Here is a 25,263-nt window from a genome sequence, read left to right on the forward strand (position 1 = left end):
TTCATCCAGGTCAAAAACACTCTTTAGCCTTCTCTATGGGTTTTTTTTTTAAGATTTATTTATTTATTGATTATATGTAAGTACACTGTAGCTGTCTTCAGACACTCCAGAAGAGGGAGTCAGATCTCTTTACAGATGGTTGTGAGCCACCATGTGGTTGCTGGGAATTGAACTCTGGACCTTCGGAAGAGCAGTCGGGTGCTCTTACCCACTGAGCCATCTCACCAGCCCCTCTATGGGTTTTGTTAAGGGTTCCACCGGCTTCTTGTCATTATAGGTCTAACAAAAGGCTTCTTAATCTTTGAGGTGCATACAAACCCTTTGGGATTGTGTTAACACACACGTCTGCTGTGAGGCCTGAGAGCCTGCACTGACAATAAGCTTTGGTGATACCAACAACAAGGCTATAGACCCATTCACTTCTAATCTACAGCCCAAATCAGCCCAGACCTATTTTTCTGTTAGTGGAGTTTGTGGGACAGCCACACGTATTCATTTTGTATTTTGTCTGTGGCTGCTGTCACACACTACAGCAAAGTCACACAGCTGTGAAACTCAGGGCCTGGAAAGCCTCCACACTCACTGCCCAACCTCTGCAGTGGATGTCCGCAGACCTGTCCATGTGACTCATTTCGTTTCCTGGCCATTCGCTTCCTTATCTTCATCCCTTCCCCACGCATCTACAGCTGTCTACACGACGGCCCTTGGCTTCACTTGGAATGAATTCATCTCTGCATTTTGCCATATCTCCAAATTGCCACATCCCACAGTACAATATCCCTTTAGCTTCCTTCCACCCTCTTCCTGCTGTGCTTTGACCTCACTGACAGAGTCTGCCAGGTCTTCAGCCGCTGGTGACTCCCAAGTTTGTCCACACTCTCCTGACGCTTATTTCCCAACCCAGCCTGGACCTTACAATCAAGCAGGCTAGAAAGGACCAGTGTCAAACATCTGGCCTCTATTTTGTTTAATCTTACCTCAAATCTCAACAAAGATCATAATGTCAGTGTTGGTGGCTTAGTGAGGGAGCTGTGTAGGCTGCCTGTCCTCAGAGAAGCTCTTGCCTCACCGTATCCTTACGTATTCACTGTCACCTGCTACTGCTGAGGGGAAACGGCAGAACTCACTTGCACTTTAATTTCTAACTTTCAGTCTCAAAGAAAAACTGACATCTGTTTGTAAAGAAGAGTCCAACCAGTTTCTAGAGCCAACGTTTCCTGTCATGTTTGGGACCTTACACTATCAGGTCCTTTTTCTGTTTTCCCCCTCTTTTTTTTTTTTTGGTTTTTCAAGACAGGGTTTCTCTGTGTAGCCCTGGCTGTCCTGGAACTCACTCTGTAGATCAGGGTGGCCTCGAACTCAGAAATCCGCCTGCCTCTGCCTCCCAAGTGCTGGGATTAAAGGTGTGCGCCACCACGCCCAGCTTTCCCCCTAATTCTTAAGCCCTTTTTAGAAACTATGACCTCTTAGAACTATGAACAAGCGAACAAAAAAGCCAATTAAAACTACATAGAGATCCCATCTCTCCAAGCTACAATAGCTATGTTCAGAAAAAGCTCAAATGTCAGTAAGGATGCTGGGAGAGGGGTCTTGCACACTGCTGGCAGGAGCATAAATTAGTTCACCCACTGTGGAGATCAGTACGGAAGGGCTTCGCAAAACTAAAAGAGTAACCTCCATATGACCCAGCTAGATAACTCCTGGATATGTGCCCAAAAGACTCTAAGAGACACTTGTATATCTACGTTTATGACAGCCATATTCACAAAAGCCAAGTTAGACAATCAGCCTAGATGTCCAAGAAAAGATGAATAAAGACAGCGTGGCCTAGCTACATGAGGGAGGTTTTTGTTTGTTTTTAAAGTGTGTATCAGTGTTGTGCCTGAATGTAACATGTGTCTGTGTGAGGATGTCAGAGATCCTTGGAATGAAGTCACAGACAGTTGTAAGCTAGCTGGGTGCTGGGAGTTGAACCGAGGTCCTCTTAGCTGCTGAGCAGTTCATCTTTCCAGTCTCCACAGTGGAGCGTCAGTCAATCATAAGGAATTATGTTGCTTGTAGGAAGAACTGATGTGCCTGAAGGTAATTTCACATTAAGTAAAATAAAAGCCAGACTCAGAAAGACAAATATTTCATTCCTCTCATTTTGTGAATCCTAGATTTTATGCAGATAAATAAAAGCATTTGCGAATCTCTGATAACAAGTGACTCTGGAGGAACAAGGGAGGAGTGAGAGGCTGAAGAAAGGTGAGGTATAAGACTGAATGTGGCAGCCGGGTGTGGTGGCGCACGCCTTTAATCCCAGCACTTGGGAGGCAGAGGCAGGCGGATTTCTGAGTTCGAGGTCAGCCTGGTCTACAAAGTGAGTTCCAGGACAGCCAGGGCTATACAGAGAAACCCTGTTTCGAACCCCCCGCCCCCCCAAAAAGACTGAATGTGGCTAAGACAAAGGACATATCTACTTGTATGGCAACAACATGAGACCTATCACCGTGCGACAAACATACTCCAAATAAATAAATTAAAAGAACAATGTTTAAGTGTCTACCTTAAAAAGCAAACTAAACCAGACAGAAAGAACATGCTTTTGTCCACTTTTACGTCTGTCTGGCTATTCTCCTCTCCTGCCCCTCAGTTAGGCCAAACCTCTCACATCAACATTTGTCCATAGCTCGTTCCCTCTGTAACACGCATTTCCCTCACAGCCTCTGCACTAAAAAGGCTCTTAAGCATTCCATGTGACTTCCTGACCAAAGGGCACTTTGCATTCCTCATCCTACTTTTCCCTCTGCTGCTTCTCATTAGGGTCACTACCCGTTCCTTCCAAACTTCCGACTTCTCTGGCACGGCCCTCTCCAGACCAGCCCTCCATCCTTGCTGGTCTTCTGAGACAATCCTCTCTTCTCAGTCAGTATGTGCAGTCTGACACATCTAAAATGCCCACCACTCAGATACTGTTTCTTCCAGAGTACCAAGATCTGTGGATCCAAAGAGCAGCCATTTGTCACCCAAGAATGTGCATGCGTATGCGCTTTAAATGTTCCATCTCGCCTGTCTTACATCTCGCCTGTCTTACTATCTCCTTTGACAGATAAATCTCACCTGGGGAGAAAGCAGTGTGCCCTATGTCACAGAGCTAATAAGCAGTTCCGAGATTCAGTCCTGGCAGTCTAATTCCAGACGATGGATTTCACTGCGATGCAGCATTGAGCCATAAGTCATTCTAACACACGTGAAAATCTGAATTTGTCCTCTTGTCTTTACCCCACAGAGAGCAGAACAGAAGCCCAGCCCTCCTCCACATCACCACCAGTGAATTCAACTTAAACCTATTTACACGTCAGGATTGGGTTTTCCTGCCCTGCTTATGCCTACCCTTGCTTCCCAAAGCTCTTGCTCCCTGCCCTGCAGTCCATCCATCCAAATTAGAGTGGTGATCCTGTGAACAGGCCTTCCTTTCCTACATGGTTAAACTAGTCTGACCTGGGTTTTCTGACCCTTGCAACTAAAGCAGTAACTAAGTGGGCAGATGGGAGTAGGACTGACTCAGATTTCAAAGTTTCCATGCTTTCCCCAACGACGTGTTAAGAAAAGAGAACAAAACGAAAGTCTTCTCCCATAGCTATCACCTACCCTGATCTAGACCTGGCACCTTCTCCCCAGGACACCATGTCACCATTGTCACTCCTGCCTGTAAGAAAATAACCGGCCATTCCTGACTTAGTGAGTTGCCCCATGCCCACTCCTCCTTCCTGCAAAGTCCTCACCTGCACAAAAGAGCACGCCACAGTGCCACTGCGGAGCTGGTTCAGCAGTGTCTCACACACAGCAACATCAGGGACACTGGTCACCCCGTCTGTGATCACAATGATACCTGAGACAGGAAATGAGATAGATAGCCCTGGAGACAATGGCTCCACCAAAGTCACAGAGAGGCCCAACCCACAGTGCCCTGAAAACCTCAGTGTCTGCCCTCCACACACTTTCCAGACTCCTTCCCCTTTCTTCCTGCCTCTCCCCTAGATGTTCCTACACCAGATTTCCCAGATGAGGTCCTTCCAGTCAGGGTCTCTAAGGGTGGACGGTGCTGAATATACAGGGACTCCGCATGAGTAAGGGCTTATGGTTTGCAAACAAGAAAACAGGACTTCTTCCCTGGGGCCCACTAGGGACCTACTCGGGACTCACTAGTTTCCCAGGGAAACTTCAGGCTTTGCTAACAACCCTCTACCCTGACTGAACCCATTTCCCCATATATACCAATATATCTTCTACTGACCTGCACTAGAATTTGAGGGCAGTAACTGCAGCGCCAAGATGCCCTGACGAATCATACTGACCAGCCCAAGATCAGCTGTCACCATGGAGACTCCTACCTTCCGGCCCAAGGACTCCCCTGATTCTGGGGACTGGTCTTCTGCCTGGCCCAAAATTACAGAAAAGAATGGGACAGAGAGTAATGTTGCCCCATCTACAGCCAAAATCAGATTTCCTACAGTCTTTCTCTCTGTCTCTCTTGTTTGGCACAGGACACTGAACCTTGGGTCTTATATATACCAGGCACAGTTGGCCATTGAGTCCACACCCAGCCCTCAAACTGCAACTTAGAGCCTGGTACACCCAGGTCAGACAGATGTAGGCCTCAGTGCCCCCAGTCCCCTATAGTGCAGCTGAGTTCTGCTGTGTCCTCATGCCCAGCATGTGTTAAGATGCCAAGCCGCAGACAGGAAGAGAGTCAGGCACCAGGTGAAGTATCAGACTCTGCCGAGGCAGCCTCTCCACATTTCCCCATCAGTGCTCTGAAGTATTTCATAACCAGTCAAACACAAGGTCGTCACCACACACTATTTGCGCAGCCACTTTTGATAGTCTCCAAAGTAATGAGGCAGGACACTCCAGCAAGCCAAACCGCTTTAAAAATGCTAAACAGAGATCAAAACTGCCAGTGTTCTTTCAGTTCCCGGACTGGAGAAGTAAAAAAGACAAACAAACAAACAAAAAAACCTCACAGGCAAATGCCTTCATTTCTCCCAGTGTGAATCTGGGATGTAGGGCTTGGATGTGAGCTGTCCCTGTCCAGCAGGGAGCCTGCCTTGACTGTGCATAGCACTCCATCCTTGGTTCACTTAGCCACCTACTCTTAGGTATCCTCTCAATGGCTTCTGCCCCTTGTTTCCCACTTACCTGGCCCTGGGGCTCATACTGCTGTTGCAGCATGGTGGCCACCTTATCCTCAAAGAGGCAGAGCTGCTCATATACCTGCTGCAGGAATGCCTCCCGCTGGGAAGGGTCCAAAAGGCAGCCTTGCACCAGAACCTGAGAAGAACAAGGGAAAGGTGGAGATGGGGTGGGCAGAGCACTGGACATTATACCTCTCTTCTGCACATTCTCTGTGCTAGGGAGTCTTGACTTCTCATCCAAAAGGTACCCAAAGTTTAACTCCAAGCCCATTTCACCTCCTCTGGGAGTCTGCTGCTGCACCCAACCCAGGAGCACTGCAGCCCTGCTCAGGAGTTTCAGGTCACTACCCACCTTAATCTAGGATCACAATGTCCCTATGTCTATTCCTCTGGCCTGGGTTCCCTCACCCCTTTCTCTAAGGCAGTGATAGGATTTTCTAGTGCCTTTCATGTTGGAATGCTATCTGTAAATTTCTCCCCTGCCTGGCAGCCTTTCTTATTCCAACTAATGTTTTCTTCCTAAATGTACTTCACATACCAGCTATTCTAGACCCTTTCTCTGCTTAAGGTCCTTCCTTTACTCTTAGTAGATAACTCACAGTATTCCTTAGAGAGAAAGTTAGCCAGCCACTAGGATCCCCCACTGACCTAGAGGATAGCTACTGTCCACGCCTGTGATGTCATCACCCTTGAAGGCTGCTCCAGGGGCACACCCATGTACATTTGTCTCTCTTCAAGATTCTTCCTGTCCTTTTTCCCAGGGCGATCTTTCCACTTTGAACCTTTTATGCCTCACTCCTTCTCTGAGGGCCTTTCCTTCTTTAACCACTGAGTATCCCGCATATGGGCCTGTAGTCCCCACGGTGGCCCTCAGGATCCCTTTTGCTTTCACCCTTCGCTGACCTCCTGCCAAATAACTCCTTCTGTCTCTTGGCTCCCTGTTCTTGACTGGGGGTAAGGGGTTAGGGACGACCATTCTCCAGGTCTCAGAGATGGCAGAGAAGGAGAAATGTCAGAAACTGGAACCATAGAACTATGAGAATGTGCTCCTATTGTTTAGGACAATGGGAGACTGAAATGCATCAGGATAAAACAGTAAGTTCTGACAGCTGGAAGCTGGGGTGCAAACCTACAACCCCAGCAGGAAGACAAAGACAAGATGAACAGGAGTTTGAGGCTAGCCCAGGCTACATACTGAGTACTGGGTCACCTTGGGCTGAGGCCTTATTCAAAAGATAACTCCACAAAAAAGGAACTGTCATTAAAAATCCTATTCTGACATAGAACAATCTGCACATTATAAGCCATAGGACATGAGCCATCTACTTGGAAAGGACTGATGTTTTCCTGATCTTTTGATGAAGAAAGGAGGATTAACCGACTTACTAGACAACAAAGAAACTCTACAAAACGGTAACAGTGGCTTTCGGAAGACTGAGGCGGAAGAATTGTAAGTAAGGTCTAAGGTACAGAGTGACCTCAGAGGCAGCATGGCAATCTAGTCAGATTCTATCTCAAAACACAAAGTATAAAAAGAGCTGGGGCTACAGTGCAGGGTTAGAGCAAGTGTTCAGCAGGAGCGAGGCCGAGGTCAACCCTTAGTACTAAAGAAGAAACAAGCGAGCCAAGCAGAATGGCACATGCACGTAATCTTAGCATTTAGAAAGCTGAACCAGAGGCAGAAAAGAAGAGTGCCAGGCCAGCCAGGTCTGTTTAGCAAGATCCTACCTCAAAAAACAAAACAAAACAAGAAAAGATTCCGTTTAATAATGGCTTTGTTTAAAGATTCCTGTCCCTGGTGGTTTTTTTTATTGGATGTTCCCTACTGGTGTTCTCACAGTACCTGTGTCAGGACCTGTCAGTGCCCTTAATGTCCTCCGCTGAAATGTTCTTCTTTAATCTATATCTCCTCTCCTAAGCGCGTAACCACTCCATCAGGCCCGAGATAGAACCTGACTTCTCTGTGCCCCAAGCACTAAGCCTGGGTACGGACGGCAGAGGTCAGGCTCTGGTCAGTGTTTACCAGGAAGAACACTATTTGAGTACCTACTTAACCGCTACACTCTTCCTGACTTGGTAATGGAGTTTTGCAAAGCCAGTCCTCTTTCTGGAGATACAGCCTATAACCACCAGTTAGAGGCCGTGCTGGGAGACACCTGAACCTTGGGCAGAGGCTGACAGTCCTGTCTTGAGACCTGGCAAGTACCAACTGCTCTGTTATATGTGTCAGACCTCTAGGTGCTAGCTGCTCTTGGCATCTAGCTCTCAAAGAAAGGCTGATTGTTGAGGCTGGCACCATAGCCATGAGGGACGGTTTCAGTGAGTTTGGGGTGCTTAAGAGCAGATATGGAAGCCGGGCAGTGGTGGTGTACGCCTTTAATCCCAGCCCTTGTGAGGCAGAGGCAGGCAGATTTCTCAGTTCGAGGCCAGCCTGGTCTACAGAGTGAGTTCCAGGACAGCCAGAGAAATCCTGTCTCAAAAAACCAAAAAACCAAAACAAAAAAACCAAAACAAAAAGCAGATATGTAGAAATTGGGTCAATGCTTATCTAAGCCACAACCAAGTATTTCAGTAACAGACTTGAACGTTTTCCAAAAGGAGAACTTTGTGATAGGCTGCACTGCCAGGAGAGAAATCTTTTAATTACGCATGCAGTCAGCATTACACCTGACAGTACACAGGGCCCTCAGAAAATGACCCTTCTCTGTCTTTAACACAAATTATGCTTCTGTCGATTGAAATAGCTCAAATGTCAAAAAAGTATCCTAATAGATTATGTCCTGGACTACGTACGGTCAGGAGTCACCACGACAGACAGCATTTAATGGAGTTGTGTAGGAGTGAGGGTAGGGGTAGGGAAAGAGGTGGGGGAGTGAAAGCAGAGAAGACAGGCAAGGGCCAGTTACCAAAGGCATTTGCAGGCTGAGCAGAGAAGCTTTAACTAATGTCAGCTACCCAGAGGTCTTCTAAGTCCTGAGGAGCAAACCCTTATCAAGGGGAGACGCTTGCAGGAGTAAATACGACCATGCCCAAGAAGCTGGCAGAGCCTTGGCTGGAGTGCAATTGATAAGATTGATAATTTGAGCATTCTTGAGACCCTGGGTGGCTCACGCCTGCAATCCAAGCCTTTGAGAAGCAGAAGCTGTGGGATCAGAAGTTCAAGGTCATCTTTGGCTACACGAAAACTCAAGGTCACCCTAAGCTCCATGGGACTCTGTAATGAGGGAAAGGGGAACAGACAGCTAGATGGCACAGCAGCAAAACTGAGGACCTGCTACCTGGGGACAAACAGGGGAGACAGGGTAAGGGCTTTGTGTCAACAGGCTATCAGAAGTTCAGTCTGCAGGTCCAAGCCTGGGGAGAAGATGTACTACCTGGTGGGACTGCAGGCCAATGATGGAGGAATAGGCCTGGATTGTCACGTAGATCTCAGGCTGGAAGTTGATACAGGACCCAGGTACTCGAAACGGCCGAAGCAGCCCACCCAGACAACGGGACAGAGCATGGAAAACTTCATCAAACAAGATCTCCCCCGTAGAATCATCCTGAGGGGAATGAAGAGAGAGCTCTCACAAGGGTGTCCAAAGCAAAGAACAGAACCAAGCAGGTTTCCAGGGTCGGCAGGACCTCCAACCGTGCCCCGCGGATATGGAGCAGGATCTGTTTTTGGGTGTTCACCACTCATTTCCAGGTGTGTCTTTTCCCCACAAGGCTGAGCTCACTCCCACGTCTCCCAGCTCTCTCCTTCTCACTCCCAGTCCATCATCGTTGCCACTGCCCTCCAACCACTTACCACAATGCCAGTCGATGGGCTGAGGTCCAGCTCAATAACAAAACGATACTGCCAGGCCAGGAAGGTGACTCGAGTGGAGGGCACAAGAAGAAATGGCCTTGGGACCACGGGTTCATCTGGCTGCCATCCAGGGGGCAGAACACTGAGGACTTCCAACTCCTGCTCGGACTGAAGCTGACGAGATGGAAGAGAAAGAGAGAGGGTCATGGGCAGGGGAGATGATGGCTCCGTGGTTCAGAAAGCCTGTGCTCTCAGAAAATCCTCAGAACTGACTAACCTGGACTCACAGGGGCTCAGAGACTGAACCGACAATCAGGAAGTCTATATGGGTCTGAGTTAGGCCCTCTGTATATATGTTATAGTTGGGTAGTTGTCTTCTGGTGGGACTTCTAAGTGGGGGCAGGGGCTGTCTCTGCCTCGTGTTGCCTGCTTTGGGGATCCTTTTCCTCCTACTGGGTTACCTCGTCCAGCCTTGATATGAGGGGAGGTGCCCAGTCTTATTGTAACTTGCTCTGCAGTGTTTGGTTGATATCCCTGGGAGGCCTGCTCTTCTCAGAAGGATATAGAGGAGGAGTGGATCTGGGTGAGAAGGAGGGAGGGACTAGGAGGAGAGGAAGGAGGGGAAACTGAAATCAAGATGTAATATATGATAAGAATGAATATTTTAAAAATTAAAAAAGAAAGGAGAAAGAAAGAAGGAAGGAGAGAAAGCAAGCAAGCAAGCAAGCAATCTTGAGCTCTCAAAGAGGACCCGGAGTCAGGAGGCTCACGACCACCTTAACTCCAGCTTCAGGGCATCCAATGCCCTCTTCTGACCTCAACAGACACCTACACACATGGGATAGACACTCACAGACACCTACACACATGGGATAGACACTCACAGACACCTACACACGTGATACACACTCACAAACACCTACACACATGTGATACACACTCACAGACACCTACACACATGTGATACACACTCACAGACACCTACACACATGGGATAGACACTCACAGACACCTACACACATGTGATACACACTCACACCTACACACATGTGATACACACTCACAGACACCTACACACATGTGACAGACACTCACAGACACCTACACACGTGATACACTCAGACACCTAAACACACGTGATAGACACTCAGACACCTACACACGTGACAGACACATTAAGAAAAAGTTAAAAGAAGAAGAGTGAGCAGAGTTCTCTTTCTTCGCTGAATCCCAATTTGGCCAAGTAGTAGCTGTGACTGCAGAAAAAGCACTTAAATTCTTTAAGCCTCGTTATCCTCATCTGTAAAATGAACACAATCTCAATAGTTACCCAAAGTGCTGCTGTGCGGCCCAAGGGGATCCTGCATACAAAGTGCTCCCTAGAACTGCCTTCTACATCCAACCCTCCACAGGCTCCATTTTCAATCAACCAACCACACATCCTCTGCCTCACTAGCTAGAAAAAGAATGAACAAGGACTGGAGGAATGGCTGAATGGTTAAGGGCACATAACGCTCTTCCTGAGGACCTGAGTTCGATTCCCAGCACCCATATCAGGCAACTTACAATTGCCTATAACCCCTGCTGCACATTTTTTGCACATATGCCCACACCACTTCCACACACCCACCCACACACACACACAATTAAAATAATAAAAGATGATAGTAATAAAAAGAATGAACAAACTTCCCTTAAGGAAACACTCTGCAGGCAAAAACATTGCCCCTCCCAGCCTTAACGGCCTTACAAGAGAGGTCCTACTGGGCCAGGCCCTCACTTCCCACCAGCCACCAGGACGTACCAGGAGCTCTTGGGGCGTGGCCTCAACAGTTTGATGCAGGTGATTAAGGAACCAAGCCAGGCGAACATTTCGGGAGATTCGGTAATCTTTCTTCATTAACAGAAACACCTGTCCAGCTTCTTCGACCTGGAAGAAAAAGAAAAGCTGTCGCCAAGTTCCCAGTATATACACATCCCATGCAAGTGAGCTGCCCAAGGAACCCAGAGTGAGGGGAAGACAGCAGAAATGAAGTCTACCCTTGCTATTACGTAAAGTGTCCCCACACAGACACCATGTAGAGGAAGGGAACTTACCTTCTTCTTTTTTTTTTTAAATTTATTTATTTTATGTACGTGAGTACATTGTAGCTGTCTTCAGACACACCAAAAGAGGGTGTCAGATCCCATTATAAATGGTTGTGAGCCACCATGTGGTTGCTGGGAACTGAACTCAGAGCCTCTGGAAGAGCAGCCAGTGCTCTTAATTGCTGAGCCATCTCTCCAGCCCAGGGAACTTACCTTTTTGCAGCACATTTCCACAAACACTATGTGAGTTTCTCCTGCAAACCACAAGCTCCCTAAGGTAGGCGAGCTGCTTTATCCGGGTTTTGTGCCCCTGTGCTTGGTAAACTGACTCATATGAGGCCCCGAAAGTCTCCGGTTTGCTACATGAGCATTTGCTGTTACTGCCTCAGCCTGGCCCCCAGCAGACACTGAAAAAACCTTCACTGAGTAAATGTAAGAGTCCTGAGGGAATGAGGCCTCCTAGGTGGGGTCTCAGATCCAGCTCCCGAGGGGCACAGTCCCCACTCACACACCTGGCAATGTCGGCAGCAGCCTTACTTTCCACTATACAAACCCCTGCCAACAGTGACTTGGGACATATCCTCTGACAATAAAGGAAGGAGTCTGTCATTTCGTCAATGTGGTAAATCTTAACAGGCTTTGCGACTTGGTCAGCAGTCTTTTGGATCCCCCTCCCGCCCCCAGATTTTTCCACCCTCCCCCCCAAGCTCGTACCCCCAGTAGACCAACTTACCTACTACCATTCACAAAAACTGAATAATCACCCTAGTTATTGTATCATTACAAACTGTGTAATTGTGCTAACAGCTAAGGATGTGGTTTTAGGACAGCAAGACACAAAGTAACCTGATCCTGTCTAAGGTCTTAGAAGGATGGGAGGAAGGTCCATCAGAGCTTGCTGCTGGACGTCCCAGATGGAGGGCAGACATTGGCTACTGAAGTACTCAAAGTGCACTGGAGCATTGAGCTGCACAATGTACGGCTTCCACTTCTTTACCTTTTTCTTGCTTTCAAAGCTGTTTTGGATGACCGCTTTTTCCAAGGCCCAGTTGAAGTCTGGTTCACCTGTCAGTTCTTATGGAATTCATCTTGAACCCAGGAATGTTGGCCTAGCCTTCTCGGAAAATTCCCATTTATCGGATTGTTTGATGGGACCATTTCCAAAACCTCCTAAGCTGTTTTACATTTCAGATGTACTTCATCAGAACCAGAGGGCTGGCTTAATATAATTTAAGCAGGTAGAATGTTTTTCAAAGTGGGATCTGAGCGCCGGCTGCATCAGAATCCCCTGAGCCGTTTATTAAAATGCATGATTTGATTCCTGGGTACCATCAGAGACCAACTGAATTCAGAGCTGACAGAGCTCAAGAATCTCCATTCTAACTCGCTCCCCTGGGGATTTTTCCGTATGACTGATTGAGACATTTTTTAATTAGTTGTGTTTCATAGCATTCACCTTCACATGGAGCTTCAATCCTGACTTCCCTTGAGTCTGATGTGCCTACCTTTTGAAGCAGTCTGATAAACAAGACAAAGCCAGGCTCTTGGAGTCAGAGACCTGGATTCTGATGTGTTCGAGTACATGCTAAGCATGTGATCTTGCAGGTTACCCAACTGTCATCCAGGCTTTATTGTAAGCGCTAGATAAGGAGATCTTTGCAGGGATACTGACATTAGAGGGGAAGGGAAGTACAATGGTGTAGGAAGGCTATCACTGATTACAATCGACGCTGAGGCCCACATACACTGATGCCAAGCTGGATAGTGATGCCAGGCACTGTGTTGCCACGCCCCCCTCCACGGGAGTTTGTTCCTGCTTCTTTAAGACTAAGGAACAAATTATTCTCTTGAGCTTTTTCTAAACCATGTGCTGTCTTCCCACAAAATAACATCGATACCTCTGTCTCCTAACTATCTGAAGCCTGTCAGCATGATAAACCTTAACCTCTGGCATAACTTCGAGCTGAGCCTTCTCTCTCTCCCAGTCTCAGTTCCCTCACCCACCATTATGGTAAAACCAGGCCCTTCAGTGTTAAAGGCACTTTGGGGCAAATGCTGGCTCTGCGTGTTTCTTCATTCCTGAACAGGGACAGCAAGAATGACAATTTCCTGAGGATTCTATCTGTATTAGATACTAAGAGAACTTAAACTTCCTGCATTCCACCCGTTTGTGGAAGGAGGTTAAATACCCCATTAAATGTGACACTTCACTTACGCCTCTGCAACACCTATTATAATCCAACGTTCATTTAGTCCCCACAGCTAAGGAGGCTCTGTTCTACCCTCTGTATCCACCCTAACCCTCAGCACAATTCTGGCTGCAGAACAGCACTTGTTTCTCTCTTTTGGGAGCCTAACCTCTCTCAACATCACCTTTTCTTCTTGGTATTCTGTTTCTACCCTATTCTCTCATAGGGTTTTCATGTGTGTAGTTTATCACATCCTCCCCATACACGGGTGTGTGTACTCATACACTATACATACATAAGATTACACCCGTGTCAGAGCGTTAAAAGCACCTTGGGGCAAACGTGCGTGTGCAGGCCAGAGGACAACTTGTAGCTGTAGAGCTAGCTCACCTACTTGGGAGTTCTAGCCCTAATATTAGCTGCACAACTATGCTTCTTTTTTTTTTTTTTTTTTTTTGGTTTTTGAGACAGGGTTTCTCTGTGTAGCTCTGGCTGTCCTGGAACTCACGTTGTAGACCAGGCTGGCCTCGAACTCAGAAATCCGCCTGCCTCTGCCTCCCAAGTGCTGGGATTAAAGGCGTGCGCCACCCCACCCAGCAACTATGCTTCTTTTAATAGTGGCACCTCAGTTTCCTGAAAAGAGGGATGATAATGGTGTTTTGCCTTATAGGGTTGAAAGAACTGGTAACAGTAAAGAGCTCAGAATTGTGGCTGGCATACAGTAAGAATTCGACAAGTAGCCATTGTTATTTGTGTCATTACACACATGCATCAACCTTCCCTCCTACAAGGCTATTCCTCTGGGGTCCTGGACATGCTAGCCAAATTCGGTACCTTCTCGGATCCGCTAATTCGGTTGGAAGGAGTAGTCCTAAGGTATCTTTGCATGGCATGACACCTCACCTGCTCTGACTTCAGTTGTCTGCTCTGTACATGACAATAAATACTGCCAGATTCCCTGCTGGAGCCTGAATGTCAAAACATACATATAGGGTTCTTTGCATCTGGGGGGGGGGGTGCCTCGTCTGCCTTTTCTGACTTAACTTGTGATCCCCAAGCCACATCACAGAACAAATACTTTTATAAAGAAGGAAGCACGGTCTGTCCTAAGTTAAGGCTGGCCCGAGGGTTGCAGGGCTTTGTCAAGAGCACGAACGCTAGAGCGAAATCAACTCATGCTATTGATTGCATTCCAATTGATGAGATACAAAAACCCCGCAAAGTCGGTCAGCTTCGACGTGGCACAATGAAAACCCCAACTAATAACCAAAGCACGAGTTTTTATCAACATCACTATCGCTAACAAGTCTGTGGATGGGCGACGAAGATCAGGATGGCATCTGAGTAAACAAAACAGCAACGGCCTCCTCAAGGCTCCGGAGGGTGAAGGCGGCCACACGCCTGCCCTCGGGCCTCGGCCCCGCGCCCGCCCATCCCTCACCTCTGGCTCGGGGCGCTCCGAGGCCATCACACAGCCCTCCCGCGCCGGCCCGGGCCAGGGAGGTTGCTCCACTCCTGACCTCTGACCCGGCTAGCTCGGTACCGGGCAGGAACCGGAAGTTGTTGGGATGGTCCCGTTTTGAGTTTTCTGATTGGTGAGCGCAGCAAGCCGTGCGAGAAACCGGAAAGGGAAGTGGTTGCGCCCGCCGGGCCGCGGCAATGCAGGTGAGAAGCGGGTTGGGCCTTGTAGCCGCTGGCGGGAGGGTGGGCGGGCTGAGGACATCGGGGAGTTGGGGCTGTGAGCGGAGGGCAGAGGAAAGGCAGCGGAGCCAGAGAGAGCGAGGGCAGCTGCGGGAGGCGCGGGCATCGAGCCCGCTGACGTGAGAAGGTCGGAGGCCCAGGGAGGAAAGGCGGACTTGATTGAGCGTGGAAAAGGATCGTGGTGGCATTTGGGAAGGCTCGGGAAAGTAGTGGGCTGCCCCACGCCTCGATCTAGGCTGTTGGACACAGGCGTAATAAGGCTTCAGAAGGCTAAAGGGATCGTGGGCCTCCAAGGATGAAAACTAAGCTGTTTGTAATTCGAGGCTGTGGGTGGAACCCGGTGTCCAACCCCCTCAGTCACATACTCAGGTTTGCAAATCAGCTTTGCATCATTCTTCCCGGCTTGTACCTCGTTGCTAAGGGTGGAGAAGTGGGGTAAATAGTCCGCAGAGAGTCAAACGGAAACCCTCTGCCGCCTCAGCGTTTAAAATTGTCTAACACTCAGAAACAATGTGCAGGTTTCCTCGTCTTTGTCTTTCATTACTCACTTGGCTTGTTGCATCTGATAATCCTACACTGTTGGGTCACCCGAATTATGAAAGAGACACGGGAATATTGGCACAAAGATGCACGTTGACTTTCCAAAGCACCAAATGCTATGGATAAACGGCCAGTTGGGAGACCGGGAAGGGGATTGCAGAGTTGGTATTCAGAGAAAGCCTTACAGAGAGGCAACGTGTGAGATTGTCCAGATTGTGTTGTTGATGGTAGCTACACTCACAAGTAAGAGGATGACCAGAGGCACCCATGATATAATGAACTTCGGCAATTATTTAGGCTGTGTGTGCAGATAGCACCCCTGCTATCATGGCAAACCTTTCTGAGGTGAACTGAATTTCCTGGAAAAAAAAAACAAAAACAAAAACAAAAAAAAAACCCAAAAACTGTGGCAATGCCAACACCACAGAGTGACACAAGAGGGATTCTCATCCACCCAAGGAAAGCAGCGCAGTGACAATAAGCAGTAGTGTGGTAGGCAGGCCACATCTATTTTCCAGAAGAGGGACTGACAAAAGAAGAGTGTGCTGAAACACGAGCACGTTCCTATTAACCCTACTGCAAATCTAAGAGAGTTGTCTACTGGGAGAGGCTGCGTTTTAGAGCTGGGAGGAGAAGAGCATGGAATTGAAAAGGTGCAGGGCTAAGTGGGTTCAAAGCCAGTTTTGTTACAAAGACAATGAAATCATGAGGTTTCAAGCCGAAGAGAACCAGGTCTGGTGCAATGCCCTTCTTGAAGGACCACAGTGTAGGAGGGTTATAGAGGAATCAGTTAGTAGGAGGACTTCAGGCCAGGTGCACAGGTTGAAAGGTCTAAGGGTTGATGCTTATCTGTAACCCAGATACCAAGATAGAAAACAATTTAGCTTTTCTGAATGTGTCACGCTCACTTGTATCTGAGTAACCAAACACACTGTTGATGCAGAGGGAGGAGAAGCAGCTTGAGGCATCATTAGATGCCCTGCTGAATCAAGTGGCCGATCTGAAGAATTCACTGGGGAGTTTCATTTACAAGTTGGAAAACGAGTATGACCGGCTGACCTGGTAAGGATTGCCAGGACAAGCTGGGGAGGGATCCATGGGTGGTGGGGCCAAGCCCCCTAGCTGACAGGACATCTCCAGCGATGTACCCATTTATCAACTTGCAAATATCCTTTTTGATTTGGAAAGAACTAGGTTGCCCAACATTGACAAGTTTAGTTTGGCTTAAGGCCTCCATGGCAAGGAAGTAGAAAAATGTCCAGTTTCCCAACCTAGGTTGTTTCTAGGTTTTAATTCTTACGCTTTGGCTTCTTTAGTGAGGAGGCATTTCCTCAGTGGAAGACCATTATAGCTACATTTATGCTGGATCTCCTTCCATACATGTGGCTGGATCTGAGATCCAGCCTTCTGGAATGATAGAGTCTGTTACTACATTAGGGAGGAGGCTTTACAGACTTACTACAATGTAACCACAGTTCCTGTTTCCACTGCTCCCAAACCCATTCAAACAATGGGTTGCCTTTTTTTCTACATCTATGTCAAAAATTGAAAGTGTGTTCCTCTTTCCCAATTCCATCTCTACTAGCAAATCTGGTTCTTGCCTATGCCAGCCGTAGGGCTGCGAGTCTTCTGGGGGTGAGTGTGAGTGTTGCAGCGTTAGGAACTCTTAGCGATTACTTTGTAGGGAGAGGTAATGCTGGTGACTTCTCACCTCCTCCAGGCCCTCTGTCCTGGACAGCTTTGCATTGCTTTCTGGGCAGCTGAACACCCTGAACAAGGTCTTAAAGCATGAGAAGACGCCACTGTTCCGAAACCAGGTCATCATCCCTCTGGTGCTGTCCCCAGACCGAGATGAAGACCTCATGGTAAGATACACAGTCTCTTGTTGACTGGATCCTCTGTGTGGCAATGAAAAGTGAGGGCTGCCATCTGGAAGACTTGCTTTTTATCCTTCTGGGGTCAGGAGAGTCCCCCTTAAATAACGAAGTGAGAATCAGGGCCCATCTCACCAAGTCCACGACCTTCCTTTTTCAACATCTATGTCAGGCAAAGAGAAAAAAGTCTGTCCTGCTTGCCTGTGACTTTGTTGCAGTCTTTAAAATGTGGGGTTGAGAATTTAGCTCAGTGGTAGAACAGACACAAAGTCCTGGGTCCCCAGAATAGGGGTGGAGGTGGAGATTCACAAAAGACCAAAACAAAACAGCAACTAAAAGACAATATCAGTGTGGTAGTGGAGGGTGGAATTTAGCTTACCCTAGTTCTGATGGAGTGAGTGAGTGAAAAGAGAGTGTCTCAGAAAGCTACCCCTACCTCGGGTTGTGTTGTCTGGAAATGCATTTTCTGATGGAAGGGAAGTGGGGTTAGAACTGGCCTACTTGGATAGCACAATAGGATGAATCCAATCTATATTACAGCGTCAAACTGAAGGACGAGTGCCTGTTTTCAGCCATGAGGTCGTCCCTGACCACTTGAGAACCAAGCCTGACCCTGAAGTTGAAGAGCAGGAGAAGCAGCTGACAACAGATGCTGCCAGAATTGGTGCTGATGCAGCTCAGGTTGGACTGAGTCACTGGCTTGCTACCTCATCCTCATCCTTCATAAGCAAGACTTTACCAAGGCTGCATAGGGGTGTGGGGTTGCTCACAGCTAGGCTGCCCCTGGAAGAGCACAACGAAGATGCTTCCCCAGAATCATTGCTCATCACTAATCAATTCATGTGTGTTACAGAAGCAGATCCAGAGCTTGAATAAAATGTGCTCAAACCTTTTAGAGAAAATCAGCAAAGAAGAACGAGAATCAGAGAGCGGAGGTAAGGAGGGATGTGACAACACAGAGGAGAGCTGTGTAAAATCACTAAATAGCAATGGCCTGCCCAATAGTGAAGTAAGGACATAAGAATGAACTGCTGGGGCTGCAGAGATGGCTCAGTGGGCAGAGGTGCCTGTTGCCAGGTCTGGGACGGACCTACATGGTGGAGGGGGAGAGCCAACAAGTTGTGCTCTGACCACCAACACAAAAGAAGTTCCTTTAAAAAAGAAGAGTCAGCTCCCCTTCTGAGCAGAGGCCGCCACCACCCTCTTGTGTCTTTCCCAGTAAATCTCTAGTGTGAGGTTTGTTGTGCCCTGTGACTGCGTAGTGGTCTTCGGCTCCTGAGCACGAGGACACCTTTCCTCTCAGAACCAGAACACATTGGTGCCATGACTTGTGTAGGCTCTCATGGTGCCTGTTCTTCCCCTTGGGGTCTGAGCCACGCTGGGGGAAGAAGAATGAACAGGTGAGAAAGGGATTTGTCTCCTGTTAGTAGTTCATCTTTAAGACTATCCTTAAAGCACATAGAAGAAATAGAAAAAGTAAAAGTTTAAGGCCGGGCGTGGTGGCGCACGCCTTTAATCTCAGCACTCGGGAGGCAGAGGCAGGTGGATGTCTGAGTTTGAGGCCAGTCTGGTCTACAAAGTGAGTTCCAGGACAGCCAGGGCTATACAAAGAAACCCTGACTCGAAAAACCAAAAAAAAAAAAAAAAAAAAGTTAAGATAGGTTTGGGGACTTTTAGCTCTTTGATGGGGCTAGGGGGATTCTAGATATTGCTGCAGTCATAATTATAATGGATTTAGTCCAGAGCTGGACACACACCTGAGGGCTCTTGCTTTTTTTTTTTTTTTTTACAGGTCTCCGGCCAAACAAGCAGACTTTCAACCCTGGAGACACCAATGCCTTAGTAGCAGCCGTTGCCTTTGGGAAGGGGCTATCTAATTGGCGACCTTCAGGTAGCAGTGGTCCTGGCCAACCTGGTCAGCCAGGAGCTGGTACAATCCTTGCAGGGGCCTCAGGATTACCGCAGGTTCAGATGCCAGGTGCTCCAAACCAGCAGCAGCCAATGCTCAGTGGAGTCCAGATGGCTCAGGCAGGTCAACCAGGTAAAGTGACATGGACTGAGTGCACAGGAGCGTGGGAAGGAGCTAAATCATCTAAGCCTCCTTCATCCGCACCCTCCCCTTAGACCTGGAGATTTGCCTCCTTTGCTTTGTCACCTCGAAAACAGTTGAAAGCTCTGCAACATGTACCAGAGCATGATGAAGGACCCTGAGTAGCAGCGGCTGGTGTGGCTGTTTACGTCCATCGCAGACTTTGCCTCACCTGTCCTGTTGATTCTGAGTGTCAGTGTGTTAGCGAAATGAGAGGCCAGCCCTTAGTCAAGACCGTTTGGTAGATAATCCCAGATTAACAAGCTGGCAGTTCTGCGGACCTTCATGGGTCCTTCCCTGCACCCTGGCCCTAGCTCCCTGCTCTCTCTCACGCTCGTTTTTATTTCCTGTGAGAGTAGTCTGGTGGGGTTCATGGAAGCAGCTGCAAAGCCCTGCGGGCAGGCTGTCTAGGGAGAGGTACATCTGAAACAACTGAGAACATAGTACCCTTTCCCTGGGACATTATTAAATGGGGGCCACACGGCTTACCTGTCCTTTCTGGAAGTAGATGAGCAGAAGACCATCCTAGGGGAGAAGGCTGTTCAGACCCCTCCTCTTTTCTTTCAAATCATCCCCTTTCCCTAGATGTCTTCATTCAGGGAACCAGGAAGAACCACAGCCTGTTGTAATCTCTGTCATCCAGAGTCAGAGGCCACAGAGGTTCTGAGATAGACTGAAAGGCTACATTTCTGACTTATTGTGAAAGTTTACCTTGCTTCAGATCTTTCTTTGTGTTATTTTTAGGGAAAATGCCAAGTGGAATAAAAACCAACATCAAGTCGGCGTCAATGCACCCGTACCAGCGGTGAGTGTGGACGGCAGCCTCCACTCTCAGGTGATCTGTGCTGAGTTGAGCAATGAAATGATTTTTTGCTCAAGGCTTATTTAGATGGGTACAGTAAAAAGAACACAGGCTTTCAGCAAGAGACAGATAGCTCCACTGTGAATAGCCATTCGAACTTGGGAAAGTGATCTAATATTTCTGAGCCTGTGTTCTCATTTGTAAATGTTGATAATACCTACCTCATAGGGTTGTTGTGAGGATTAAAATGAAAAAATGAATGTAAAACACTTAGCATGGTGTATGCAATTCTGGGTCTTGAATAAATGATAGTTTCCTACCTTTCGACCCTGCCATTCCTTGTCCTATATGCAGAACTTATTGTGATTTGGTTCGTCTCCATGACAACAGTGAGCCAATGGGCCCAGGATCAAGTTATCTGTGGTGGCCTGTATGTGTTGGGGGCATACTGTCTCTGCAGGTCCTCCTGCCCAGGTACAGCCTGCTGGCCCTAAAAGCTACAGGTGAGGAGGTTTCTGGAGAACACTGTCCACTTCCAGGTGTGTTGAGACCAGCTCAGCAATTCCCTGGGAAATAGGTAAACATGCCTGTCTTTTACCCTCCTGTGCTGCTAAAGATGCCCAGGGTCCAGCAGGTGGGAGAGCTCTTAAGAGGGACCCTGGCAGGCAACAACACGGAGAATACTGTCTTCCTCCGTGGAGGGCAGTTGTGTTTTACAGTGCCGTGGGTTGGGGTTCATTTGTCTGCACAGTAACGACTCCCTGTCTCTGTCCTCTTCCATCTCACTGAATGTGTGGCTCAGATAAGATCTGGATTGAAAGTGGGAAGGGCAGCAGCCCCATTCATATTGCCTGCTTTTGTAGAGTTGACGAACAGTGGAGTTTTGGACAGCCAGGCCTGTTGCCTTTCTCAGCGTTCTTTTCTGGGCAAGGGCAGAGATTGAGTCAGCAGAAGTGGGCCAAAGGGTTTCTTTGTTTAATAAAGATATTTAAATTATGTTCCCTGGCTCAGGGTTGTCTGACTAAAGTTTATGAGCTATCTACCAGGCAGTTCTAATTTGTTTTCCTTAAAGTAGACCCTTATCTTTAATTTTCTTTAAAAACCCTAAGACTTCCAGCTGCACTGTTTGTATCCTCTTGTGTTACACACTAGGGCTTTGGCCTTTGGTCTGTCTGACAGCATTCTACCAGGCTGTGGCAGCAAAGGCCTGGAAAAGTGGTCCTCTCGTGCTGGTCTGTGAAGATGTGAATGGTGTTGACAGCTAATTGACCACAGCACAGCACACCAGGGGAGTCCTGCCCTGTGCTCTGAAGCAATGCCAAACCTTTCCCCCACTTGAATAGGCTGGCCCATCAGCCCATCCAGGTGTTTGTTTCCACATCTCATCCCTTCCCACTAAATGTCAACGCTACCTGAGGTATTGAGTAGAACTCTAGCTGGACTTTTTCAGACTCTCGGTATCTTCAGGTGATTTCTCTTCTTTACTCCCCCTGTTACCAATCCCAAGAGTCTTTGCTGTCCCAGCTGAACTGACTTCATTCCCACCATACTATTGAAATGGGCTCCCTGTCCTCCAAGAACAGGAATATCTTCCTTCCGCAGGAGGAGCACATTCAGGCCCTCACCTACATGGCATGCCCTTAAGCAAACCCTCAGTGGTGGGTGGCACCCACACCTCTCAGTTGCTCTGGTAGCTGTCATTTCCACCACCCCCTCCCTTTAGAACTTTAGCATACAAATCTGTCGTCTCCCACTTTGGGGCTCTTGTACCAGTTTGCCCACAATGGAAAAGCATATCTGGAACCCCTACTATGTGGAGGTGCCTGTGAAAACGAGAGCTGCTTACTTGCGCAGATTTGGGGTTTGTAAAAAGATGACTTGCGCTCTCCAGCATTCCTGTCTCTGACCGTCTTCTGCTTAGGGACTGTACTTTCTACTGCATTGGGGTCCCTTAGATGGACAGAGGTCTTTCCCATTGTCTCCCAGGCTTGTTTCTGGGGTGGAGAAAGCAGCAAGTGTGAACCTTCGAGTGCTTCCCACAGGGGTTCATCCCACTGAGGGTGGAAGCTTATGGAATCAATGTCAAGTCCCACAGAGGTTGCCCAAGACTTCTTCCCTCTAGTGCTGTCCTGAGGCTGGGATTCAGTCATTACTGATTGCCCTGGTCACCTTGTTCTTTTTCTTCTTCCAGTGTGAATTGCTGGCCTACTTAGCTGACTCACAACACTCAACTGTACCTTTGGAGAGCAACAGCTAAGATAGGTAGTTTATACCCAAATGTTCCTTGTGGCTCTCTGGAGTGCCAGCATTGGGTACAGGCTAGAGAGGATGTGATTGCTTGCTCACCTCTCACCCTGCTGCTGAAAGGAAGAAGCTGAACTCTGTAGGAATGCCCCAATGTGAGGCCGAGCCCGTTTCCCACCCCCTACACACCTCCCCCAAGCAGCTGGAAACAACCTCCCCCTTTGTCTGAGTTTCTTGTACAGAATAATCCTCCTTCTGGACAATGTATTCTCTGTGTCCTGTGGACACAGGAGCCGTGTGAGCTGATCCCAGCACTAGGCAGGACGGAGGCTGAATCCTTCCAAACGCCCACCCTGGTCAGCTCCTGATGAATGTCCAGTGCAGCTACTAAGGGTTGGACTTTTTTTTTTCCTATGTGCTCCAGATATGAGTGGCAGGAGAGCCTTTTGTGGCTTAGCCCTGGCCAGTTGTATGAGCAGGAAGCAGGAGTTGTGTTTCCTCTTCTGGCCTGCCCTGTGCACTTAAGCACCAGCTTGCAGAAGTTTGATGTGACTCTTTCCTCAAAGCCGAGAGTGGACGGGTCGAGTGCTTGGAAAGTGGTAGGAGCGGGAAGTGACTTGTGTGGCAGGCCATGGTGCTCCATCCTGTCACATGGACATCAACCTGCACTCTACTCCACGGGACAAACTTATCTCATTAGCAATCTGTTCCTGACTCCCCTGTGTCACTGAGGCAGAGTCTGGGTTCCTCTAACAGGGTCTCTTGTTAAGAGTCATCTGTCGCCGGGCGTGGTGGTGCATGCCTTTAATCCCAGCACTTGGGAGGCAGAGGCAGGCGGATTTCTGAGTTCGAGGCCAGCCTGGTCTACAGAATGAGTTCCAGGACAGCCAGGGCTACCGAGAAACCCTGTCTCGAAAAACCAAAAAAAAAAAAAAAAAGAGTCACCTGCCTTCAGAATGAGACTTGGGTACACATGCTTTCCAGGAGGCAGGTGTGCACCACGGCTGTTGAGTTCCTCGGGCCTCCCTTACATCACATCCGAATGACCCCAGTGATCTTTCTACTGGAGAGTCTGACGTTAAGTCTCTCCAGCCCACTTGTACAGGTTTTCTCTCCTGTTTGCTTTTCTTTACTGCATAGCTCTACTACATGTATAGGGTAGGTTTCCTAAATACCTGAAACCCCTAAGAGCTCCTCCTAGCCTCCTCCCACGGCCATGAGCTTTCATATGGACCATGTCCCCGGCACTGTGTGGTACTTTCATGACATTCTCATGAAGACAAAGCAAAGAGGTGCTGAGGTGACTGTGGATTAGATGAAAACCTCCTACTCACAAACATCTGTCTCCTCTGGACAAGATCCTCTGGACATGTGTGGAAAGATTGTTTTCAGTCCAGAAAATTATCCTTGTATAATTCTGCTATTTCCTGCCTATTTGGTTCCATAGGTTCTGGATGTCCAGTCCCAGTCATTCTTCCTGACATACCTGTGCTCTAGCTTTCCTGGGATGAATCTAGGCTGGGCACACGGAAGCATCTTAACTACACCCCCCACCCCCACCGTGTGGTCATAACTTCACATTCTGAACCAAGTACAGAGCATCCTGGGTGACTCCCCTTTCTACTTCCCCCACTCTCTACCACCACTCTTGCTCTCCCCCTAAGTCGCTGGCTTCTGGTCCTTCAGATTGCTGTGTTTTGCTCACCCTCTGCATGGAGGCCATCTTTTAGTCTTTATGCTAATTTCTCTGGAGTGCACCTGTCTTCATAGCCTGGTTAGTGATGTTTTAAGAGTCTCGCATAGTAGGAACCTTTCTTGGCGCTGCCACCCTTTCTCTGGCTCTGCTCTCATGTTAACCTCTCTGTAGCACTCAGCAACACTGACCATCTGTGTCAAGTCTCTTTCCCTGCAGTGGCTTCTACAGCAACTTGCCTGCTCTTCCACCTCACTGGCTGTTTCTTCTCAGCGGCTTTTGGACTTCTGAACTTCTGCCATCTTGATTGCTGTTACTCTCGGCTTGTCTATTTCCCCGTCTTAAGCTACCTGCCTTCTATATGACCACCATTTTGTGTGTGTGTGTGTTTGTGCACAACTCAAATACATTTTGTTCTCAGCTAAGATCTCTGCTGAATTACAGGTTGCTGTTTGGCTATCTCTGTTCTGTTCCACTCACAGTTAATGCAGGGTCTAGCTGTCCAAATCCAGTCTTTCTTCTCTCTCCATGCTTGTTCTTCCTCTGGTTTTCCTGGGCATTAATTACCTAAGCCCTGTAGTTTAGGGAGCACCCTAAACTATGTTTCCCACATGTTGCCATGTGGGAGAATATACCTCCCCTCTAACCAGTCCACTACCAAGTTCTGTCAGTTTGTCTCCCAGTGAATCGCACTCAGCTGAGCTTCTGAGCTTGCTCTCAGTGAAAATCTTATTCAGACAGACTCCTTGCCTCTTCAAGACCTGGAAACTGCAGCTTCTCTACCAAAAGTCTGCTAGATCTCTCTAGACTGCAGATCTGATCCAATTACTCCCTTGCTTAAAATCTTTTTGACAGTTCGCTCCCTGTATTTCTAGGAGGTTGGTAGGGACATTATTCTAGGCATAAAGGCTACAGGATAAAATCATTCTGGGATTTTCATTTTACTTGAGGGTAATTTAAAATGAAATGCAATCCATTCTCTCTCTCTCTCTCTCTTCATTTTACTTGAGGGTAATTTAAAATGAAATGCAATCCATTCTCTCTCTCTCTCTCTCTCTCTCTCTCTCTCT

General features: G+C 48.0%; 2 protein-coding genes across 2 annotated transcripts in view; one reads left to right on the forward strand and one right to left on the reverse strand.

Annotated features, from left to right (window-relative positions):
• Nucleotides 1-14,792, reverse strand: part of Szt2 (SZT2 subunit of KICSTOR complex) — a 45,462-nt gene extending 30,670 nt beyond the window's left edge. Inside the window, exons 1-7 of the mRNA XM_021159279.2 lie at nucleotides 14,692-14,792; nucleotides 10,778-10,903; nucleotides 8,974-9,147; nucleotides 8,555-8,725; nucleotides 5,185-5,316; nucleotides 4,280-4,421; nucleotides 3,768-3,874 (exon numbers count right to left, since the gene is read on the reverse strand). Of these exons, the coding sequence (XP_021014938.1) occupies nucleotides 3,768-3,874; nucleotides 4,280-4,421; nucleotides 5,185-5,316; nucleotides 8,555-8,725; nucleotides 8,974-9,147; nucleotides 10,778-10,903; nucleotides 14,692-14,718 (879 nt within the window). The 5' untranslated portion in view covers nucleotides 14,719-14,792. The remainder of the gene's footprint in view (nucleotides 1-3,767; nucleotides 3,875-4,279; nucleotides 4,422-5,184; nucleotides 5,317-8,554; nucleotides 8,726-8,973; nucleotides 9,148-10,777; nucleotides 10,904-14,691) is intronic.
• A 68-nt stretch (nucleotides 14,793-14,860) lies between these two features.
• Med8 (mediator complex subunit 8) lies at nucleotides 14,861-21,254 on the forward strand. Its single transcript, XM_021159881.1, has 7 exons — nucleotides 14,861-14,915; nucleotides 16,435-16,553; nucleotides 17,212-17,356; nucleotides 17,906-18,046; nucleotides 18,219-18,300; nucleotides 19,158-19,406; nucleotides 20,199-21,254. The coding sequence occupies exons 1-7, from the start codon at nucleotides 14,910-14,912 to the stop codon at nucleotides 20,261-20,263; spliced, it is 807 nt and encodes a 268-aa protein (XP_021015540.1). The 5' UTR covers nucleotides 14,861-14,909; the 3' UTR covers nucleotides 20,264-21,254.
• The last annotated feature ends 4,009 nt before the right edge of the window (nucleotides 21,255-25,263 follow it).

This window comes from Mus caroli, chromosome 4 (assembly GCF_900094665.2).
Source record: "Mus caroli chromosome 4, CAROLI_EIJ_v1.1, whole genome shotgun sequence".
In the NCBI taxonomy this organism is placed as follows: Eukaryota; Metazoa; Chordata; class Mammalia; order Rodentia; family Muridae; genus Mus; species Mus caroli.

Excerpts from the sequence above, each read along its gene's own strand:
- Med8 (XM_021159881.1), top strand. Across the intron at positions 17,357-17,905 it reads ACCGAGATGAAGACCTCATG|CGTCAAACTGAAGGACGAGT; the intron begins GTAAGATACACA and ends TCTATATTACAG. Across the intron at positions 19,407-20,198 it reads GGCTCAGGCAGGTCAACCAG|GGAAAATGCCAAGTGGAATA; the intron begins GTAAAGTGACAT and ends TGTTATTTTTAG.